The sequence below is a fragment of the Ailuropoda melanoleuca genome, chromosome 17 (genome assembly GCF_002007445.2).
Source record: "Ailuropoda melanoleuca isolate Jingjing chromosome 17, ASM200744v2, whole genome shotgun sequence".
NCBI classification, from domain to species: Eukaryota; Metazoa; Chordata; class Mammalia; order Carnivora; family Ursidae; genus Ailuropoda; species Ailuropoda melanoleuca.
Window position 1 is genome coordinate 15790161 of NC_048234.1, and position 8085 is coordinate 15798245.

General features: G+C 59.8%; 1 protein-coding gene across 5 annotated transcripts in view; it reads left to right on the plus strand.

Annotated features, from left to right (window-relative positions):
- The window catches only part of SECISBP2 (SECIS binding protein 2), a 44071-nt gene that overhangs the window by 29045 nt on the left and 6941 nt on the right, over positions 1-8085 (plus strand). For 2 of the 5 annotated variants that reach the window (XR_004621682.1, XR_004621681.1), the window contains exons 11-15: positions 3290-3456; positions 3994-4132; positions 4678-4828; positions 5351-5571; positions 7372-7467. Coding sequence is in view for 3 of the 5 variants with exons in the window: in XM_034646938.1 (XP_034502829.1) it covers positions 3290-3456; positions 3994-4132; positions 4678-4828; positions 5351-5571; positions 6026-6183 (836 nt within the window). In the remaining 2 variants the exon portion in view is untranslated. The other 3 variants (XM_034646936.1, XM_034646937.1, XM_034646938.1) reach the window with 2 other exon arrangements.

Here is an 8085-nt window from a genome sequence, read left to right on the forward strand (position 1 = left end):
CTCCTCTCTCCCCGCCTTCCCAGAACAGAAGAGAGTCAGGGCCTTGCTCTGGGTTAGGCTTTCGCTGAAGGGAATGGCGTGGCTGGTTTGACCTTGTGTCCAGATGACTGACACTTCTCCTTATCGGCAGTAAGGCTCCTTCACTTCCTGTTTTCCGTGTGTTCACTGAGCACATGTCATTTCCTTCAGAAACCGCCTTGGTATTTGAAACTTGGCTAACCGTTTGACACCCGAAGTCTAGCTTTTGGCCAATCTCCGCTTTCAACATGCCTTCCGAAATTTCTCTTGAACTTGTAGAGGCCACTGTAGGGTCGTTACTCGGCCTGTGTCTCGGAATGGGCCCTAGGAGAGGGGGAGAGACAGGGATTAAGTCGGCCGTCTCTGTAGGCGCGACTCGTGTGGTCCCAAAACACTTAGAGTAGTCAAACCAGAGATCATGGGTCGCAAATCACCACAACCAGTAATAGTAATAACGAAGTTTAAGAAACTGTGAGAATTGCGACACAGAGACATGAAGTGCAGATCCGGTTGGGAAGATGGGCGCCAGTGGACTTGGCGACACAGTGTTGCCACCAGCCCTCCGTTTGTGAAACGCCCCGTGTCTGTGGAGGTGGTAAGATGAGCTGTGGCTGTGCTTTGGGTGTCCCTGTGCTCTGGCCTCCACTGGTGCCCGTGACACGGCGGGGACCGTCAGTCCTGCGTCCGTTCTGTGCTGTACTCCGTGCTTTCTCTTCGCTTGGCCTTGGGCATTTGCACCGGGACATGTCTGCTGCGGATCTCAGTACGTACCCCCTCGGCTGGCTGCGCGTTCGCTCCAAAGACTAATGCTTTCGTCAGATTTGGGAAGTTTGGGCCTGCCTTCTCCTCTCTCCTCTCCTCCTCCCTCTCCCTCTCTCCATGTCCCTCTTTCTTTCTCTCTTTCATTCATTCATTCATTCATTCATTCATTCATTTTGTTTATTAGAGAGAAAGAGCAGGGGGAGGGGATAGAGGCAGAGAGAGAAGCAGGCTCCCCACTGAGCAGGGAGCCAAATGCAGGGCTCTCCCAGCACCCTGGGATCATGACCTGAGCTGAAGGCCGATGCTTAACCCACTGAGCCACCTCGGTGCCCCAAGGGGCCTTTATTTCTTCTGAAGCCTTTTTGGTTTTCTCATCCCCCCGCGCCCCCATTACGTGTGTGTTACTCTGCTTGTTGGCGGCCCTCTGGTCTCTTGGGCTCCGTTCACTTTTCTTCATCTCTCTCAGGATTTTCTTGGAACTGAATAGTTTGTATTTATTTTCAGCTTCATTGATTCGACCATGCCAGATCTGCTGCTGCCCCCTCTTTACAGTTTCTGTTTATTGAAACCCTGGGTTCAGACGTGTGTTCGGGGTTGCCTCGAGGTCTCGGTCAGCCATGTCCCGCCGCTGGCGCCTCTTCGGCAGTTTCTCTTAACTGCCTTTTCCCTGAGTGTGGGTCACACGTCCTTGTTTCTTTGAAAATCTCTGAGTTTTTTGTTGAATATGGACTATTTTAGTTAATAAGTTGTAGCAGCTCTGGTTTCTGAATTTTTTTTCCTCCCTGAGAGTAACGATGGTGATGGTTTCATTTCTTGGGGTTTGTTTTTTTTAGTAGCTGCGTTGGTCTGAGTCTGAAGGTTGGGGTCTTAGCTCAGTTATTTCTCCTGTTCTTCTTGGCTGTGGCTTCCCAGGGGCCACCCCTGCATCCGCACAGCACAGCTGTGTCGGAGGTTGTGCTGAAACACGGCCAGAACTCACGGCCTCCCAGTCTGTTCCCAAGTGTGTGTGGGCTTGGAGCGCGCTCAGCTTGCAGGCCATGCTCAGGCCTGCCCCGCCTCAGTGTCCTGCAACTCGTGGGACACCTGCACGTGCATACGGGCTCTGTCATTGCCAGAGCTGTTGGGGGGGGACGTGCTCTTGCCCTGTTGCTTGCCCGCAGAGGGCCACGGCTCAGGCTGGCTGGACTGCCTGTTGCTGGATCACCTCTCTGAAGGATCCCGCTCTAAATCCGGCAGCCCCTTCAGCCAGAAGCAGTGAGGCTGCAGGATTTCACAACCTCTCTGCCCTGGTCCAGCCAGCTGTGAGCAGGGAGAGGGTAGGAGCAGCCTGGATAGGGTGCCCCAGGCTGCTGCTGTTCTCACTTGACTTCAATAGAGCGCACTAGCGACGCCCCGCGGTTTGTCGTGAGCCTTTGGTCACTTTCTGGAGGGCTGCCGTGATTGTGGATGAGAGCTTTGTCCAGCTTGGTGGCTGCTCTTAGGGATGGGGTTGGTGGGACTCCCAGGCGCACAGCTAGTGCTGTGTGGAGAGTCACTGGCACTGGGCAGACAGGAGGCGCCCAGGCAGCAGGAGTCGCAGGTGCCCAGCTGAGTCCGGCCCTGGGAAGTGGCATTACGGACAGAGTGAGCAGATGGGAGCAGGGTCAGCATGGGGTGGTTTTTCAAGGTGAGCTCATCACGCGTATGTTTCAAATGTGTAACGTGGGAGCACAGGTCCAGAGATGCCGGCTGCTCTGTGGAGCCGCGGTCGGAAGCGGCCCAGAGCCAGGGCGCAGACCTGTTGTGCCCTCAAGCCGGGCACCGTCACGCCCGACTGAGAAAACGCGCGTCACTCAGCAGCATGCTTCAGATAACGTGGGAAAATACGGATGTGGGAGCTGGACAGCGGGTGTGGGGTCTGTTGTTGCACCCTTCTCTTTTCTTGGGCGTGTGTTGGAAAATGGTCCTGACGGAAAGGTAGGGGAAGGAAGTAGGCACAAATAAACGAGCAAGAAGATGGCAGGAGGTAGGGCAAGATGGGAGCGTGCCGCGGGAACGCCGAGCTGTGATCGTGCATTGGCGGTGGGGGCTTGCCCCCAGCTGCGTGGGGGGGCATCTAGGACAGCATCTTTCTGTCTGGAAAGAGAATCTTACAAGCTAGTGAGAGAGCAGATGCAGGTTCGGAAGCCAGTCTCCAGCTTCCGCAGAGGCGGTGTCGAAAATGGTGGGGAAACACCCCCTCAAAGGGCTGTCGCAGGTGCGCGCTGTCTGGAAATACCGTAGTTTCAGAAGGTGGGGTCCGCGCACCACAGACTGCCGAGCAACGTGGAGATTCGATCACAGGGGTGGGACGCTGGTTGTCCCTGGATGAGCTGATAGATTTTTTGGCTCTCTGCCAGGAGATACTAAACTTCATTGGGTTGTCAGTGAGACCGTGCAGCGGTCAGCCAGGCGACGATGAGTGAGTGAGGTCTTGGGCTGGGCGGCGGCACGGCCGACGCCTGATGCCCGTGTCCCCTCCGTGTCGCAGTCGGCGCGGTGCCGGTCCTCTCCAGAGACACCACGTCGGGGAAGAAGGGCCACCACTTGAGCCAGCTGAAGACCCCGCACAACCCGTTGGACTCCAGCGCCCCACTGATGAAGAAGGGGAAGCAGAGGGAGGTCCCCAAGGCCAAGAAGCCAACCTCGTTGAAGAAGGTACGCGGTGAAAGCAGGTGCTGGAAAACCCGCGAGCCTGCCGTGTCTGTGTGACCTCCTACAGCCCTCAGCGTTCTCGGTTCTGGTGTTCACTGGAATGTGCTCAGGACGCGTGTGTGATTCTTGAGGAATGATCCCCCTCCCTGAATGGGACGGCAGAGTGGGAAGCAGGGCCCTCTGCTCCTGGAGGCGGGGCTTTTCTCTTTTAGTACTTGGCAGGGAAGCGGACAGAGAACTAGGAATGGGGGGCGTTGCATTCTGCTTGTTCATGCTCGCTGCCCTCATCCTCCCCCGCGGGATCTGGCTGGTGTTCCGTTTCTGGAATACGGTTTCTGTTGAGGCTGTCGCAGCCAGTGGTGTCTGGCCCGGGTCCTGCGTGCCCTGCTCTGCACTCTAGGGGACGGGGGCCATGTCGCTGCTGTGAGGGCACAAGAAGGCGCGATGCCCGCCCGTGGAGTTTGGGTGGTTTATTTTGCAGAAGGGCCTATTTTTAAGGACAACTCTTTAGGTGTTTTAATTGCTTATTTCATTTTAAAGATCATTTTGAAAGAACGGCAGGAGAGAAAGCAACAGCGTCTTCAAGAAAATGCTGGGAGCCCAGCTCCCGCCGGTGAGGCTGTGCTGGATGGCGAGAGCGGTGGTGACGACGAGCCCTTCGAGCAGGCTGGACCCTCAGGTACCAAGAGCTCATGCTTGCTTGTCCCGGGGAAGCCCTGCAGCCGGGGTGGGCGTGTGCACATCGGGGGAGCACGGCCGGCCCTGGGCCCTGCACCGTGAACGTGGAATGGAGCAGTTGTCTGAGTCCCGACTTGCCGGGAAGAGGGCGTCCCCGTAAGGCAGGTAGAGCTCCCAGCGCCCGTGCCTCTTGGGGGGGGATCTGAGGGACAGAGGGGCGAGGCCCCCAAGTGTGATCTGTGCAGCATCGATGGTCCTCATGGCTCAAAGTGGCCGTGCAGGTGAACCCCACTAACTGCAGAGTTGCTTTCCCACCAGGGTGAGTCACGGTGTCACAGAGAGAACGCGTTAGTATTGAGCTGTGCATTCATGACAGTACACAGATCTAAGCGTGTGGCTCGAGGACTTGTCACCTTTGCCATCCTAGCGGGACGGGGCTGCTGCGGAGGCGCCGCCCTGTGAGGTGTGCCAGGGACTTCTCCGCCCTCCGCCTGCGTGTCCGGCGTGGCAGGTGCCGTGCAGTGACTGGCTTCTCTGACATTGCAGGGGCGCCGGAGGAGTCGCTGTCCCCTGCGCCCACGCTGGAGGGCAGGTCGGAAGAGCTGCCGAGAGCTGAGCTCCAGAAGGAGGTCGAGGGCTGCCACCTGGTCCCCAGCGGCGCCGGCTGCCCCAAGATCCACAGCCGGAGATTCCGGGAGTGAGTGACATGGGGGCGTGCCTGCCGCGGAGACTGGGGCGGGGTGTGGTCACTCTGGTGTGTAGCGTGGGGCTGTCTCGTCCCAACGCGTGCAGGCCGCCAGGCTAGGCGCCAGCTTTCCTCCTCATCAGAGCCCACGGCAGGGCCACCTTCTCTGCTTCCGCGTGGTCCTTGTCCTCACGTGCTGCCGGAGGCACCCTTCAGTCGAGCTGCGTGCTGGGGCGCGGGGCAGCCAGGTGACGGCTCCCGTCCGTGGTCTAGTGTCTCTGCGTGCTTTCTGAGGGCGCGTTGCCTGCTCCTGTCCCACTTTGTTCAGGGCACGCTCCAGTGCGGTTTCCGTGAGCCATAGCTGCCACGGGGCACGTGGCGGGCCGTTGGCGCAGAGGCTTCGTCCCTGGGGTCGGGAGCCCGGGAGGACGTGGAGTCCAGCCCGTCGGGAGCCCCGGCTCTGCCGCGTGGGCCGCTCCACGCAGGGACCCCCCCGCCCCGAGAGGGCCGCCGCCAGCGGGCACCTTCTCTCAGTTACTGCAGCCAGATGCTGAGTAAGGAGGTGGACGCCTGCGTCGCGGAGCTGCTGAAGGAGCTGGTGCGTTTCCAAGACCGCATGTACCAGAAGGACCCCGTCAAGGCCAAGACCAAGCGCCGACTCGTGCTGGGGCTGCGGGAGGTCCTCAAGCATCTCAAGCTCAGGAGACTAAAGTGCGTCGTCATCTCCCCCAACTGTGAGAAGATCCAGTCGAAAGGTAACGGCCCGGCCGCTGGGGCCGCTGCGTTCTCTTCCCGGGGCCTGAGGGCTGTGTTCGCAGGCTTCCCTGGGCCGCCCAGTGCCCTGCGCTCTGAGGCAGCCAGGCCCCCGTGTGTGCCAGCCCCCGGGGCGGGGCGAGGGGACACTGTGCCTCTGTCGCGGAGGGGTGGGGGCCCGCCGGAGCTCCCGCAGCGGGGTTTGTGTACCGGCAGCGGGGCAGTGCGTTTTGCGTTTCCCTGCTTAGTGCGGGCGCTGTGTCCGACCCCCACAGGCGGGCTGTGTTTTGTGGGACATAGCGGGCTTGTGAGGTGAGGGGCAGACACAGGCTATATGTCAGAGGGACGGGAGTCAGAGGCCTGTGTCCCGTGGCTTCATTTGCCAGGGGGACGAAGGGAGCCTTGGAGCATGCAGAATCCTGCTCTGGATGCGTATGTCTCTCCCACGTGGTACAGGTCACCTTGCAGGGACCGAGTCTGGATCCTACACTCTGAGCTTTCCTGGTTGCCGTTCCGCAGCTGGAGACTTGAGGGTTCCTGGCTGTTTGGGGCCCCAGGGCCCAGGAGCAGCAGCTGGCCCTGCTCGCTGCCCGCTCAGCTCGTCCTGGTGCTAGCTCGGAGCAGGCCCTGACACTGGAATAGGAGAGACGGGGGCCTCGGGCCCTTGCCGTCTGGCTGTGTGTTGGCCGTGCCCATCCCTTGGGTCCCCTCACACGTGGGCTTCAACACGAGGCCGGCCTCCAGCTCCCAGCCTCGGCCTGAGCCTCCTCCAAGCCCGTGGGTGCCTGGGGTGTTCCACCGCTGGGCTCCTCAGGGCCTCTGCAGCAACCTGCGGCTGTCCTGGGGCGGCCTCCCAGCTCCGGCAGGGGAGCGTGCTGTGCTGATGCCAGAAGGCGGTGTGCGGGCGCGTCCAGCGGACGGGGCCCGAGTGCAGGCTCCTGGCTGTCCCGCGCTGCCGTCGTGCTCCGTCTTCCGGAAGCACAAGGGCGCTGCTCGGTGCCTGGGGCTCTGCGAGAAGGGCAGGCGGCTCGCCGGGCCACCCGCTGCCCGCCGGGCATGTGCCGTGCCGGGCCCTGCGCCGCTGCGCTCTCTGCCTCCCCTCGGTTCGGCTTTTTGTCAGGGTTCCTCAGCCGCCTGTCCTCAGCTGGAACAGAGTCTTCCATCTCTGCCAGTGTTTCCGACTTCCAGGAGCTGTGCTTTTGTCCTGAGGTCTGTGTGTTTTTTGCCGCCCCTGCTGCTTCTGGGCTGGATCAGTGCCCTGAGCCGCGTGCAGAGAGGGTGTAGGGGTGCTCCCCTCCCCCCCTGCCGCCTCCCTTGCTGCTGCTTTGCCGTTCGTCTCAGGCCGGAGGCTTCTGCGGATGGCTTCTGGCCGTCAGGCATCTGTATGTCCCCAGCCGCCGAGACGCCGGTGCGGCTGGCATGTGGAGGCTGGGAGCCTCGTCGGAGGGCAGTGCTTCTCCAGCTGGTGAGCGTCGGCACCGCCCCGACTCCCAGCCAGAGCAGGGCCGCTGGACCCCAGAGTTTGCATTTCGAGCGTGTTCTTCAGTGATGCTGCTGCTCCAGGGACCCGGTCTACGAAGCCCCGCTCTAGGCTGGCTGGTTGGGCCGCTGCTGTGCCGGAGAGCCCCGAGGGCCTCTCTCTGATGCCCCTGGGCAAGATGCTCCCACCTGGCGCGGGCCCGGCCTCCACCCTGCATCTGTCCTCACCTCCCGCCCTAGAAGCGCAGTGCCCGGCGTTGCCCAGCCGACGCGTGTGTGCACGCCGGCTTGCCGCCGCCACCTCTGAACTTCCCTCCGTGCAGAAGGTGACCAGTGTAGACGTGGCTGCCAGGCTCCGGGGCACTGATGCTACGCTGTGGACAGCAGGCTCTCGGCGCCCCCACTCGCCCCGCTGTCAGGTCGGTGAGCTCAGTCGTCCATTTGCATTTCAGCTTCCTGCTCTTGTCTCGAGTTCTCCTGTGATTTGGGTGTTTGTTTTTTTTTAATGTTTTTTTATTATATTATGTTAGTCACCATACAGTACATCCCTGGTTTCCGATGTAAAGCTCGATGATTCATTAAGTTGTGTATAACACCCAGTGCACCATCCAATACGTGCCCTCCTCACTACCCATCACCAGCCTATCCCATTCCCCCACCCCCCTCCCCTCTGAAGCCCTCAGTTTGTTTCTCAGAGTCCATAGTCTCTCATGCTTCATTCTCCTTTCTGATTACCCCCCTTTCTTTATCCCTTTCTTCCCCTCCCGATCTTCCAAGTTCTTATGTTCCCTAGATGAGAGATATCATATGATANGTCTTTCTCTGCTTGACTTATTTCACATAGCATTATCTCCTCCAGTGCCATCCATGTTGCAGCAAATGTTGAGAACTCGTTCTTTCTGATAGCTGAGAAATATTCCATTGTATATATGGACCACAACTTCTTAATCCATTCATCTGTTGAAAGGCATCTCGGCTCCTTCCACGTTTTAGCTATTGTGGACAATGCTGCTATGAACATTGGGGTGCATATGGCC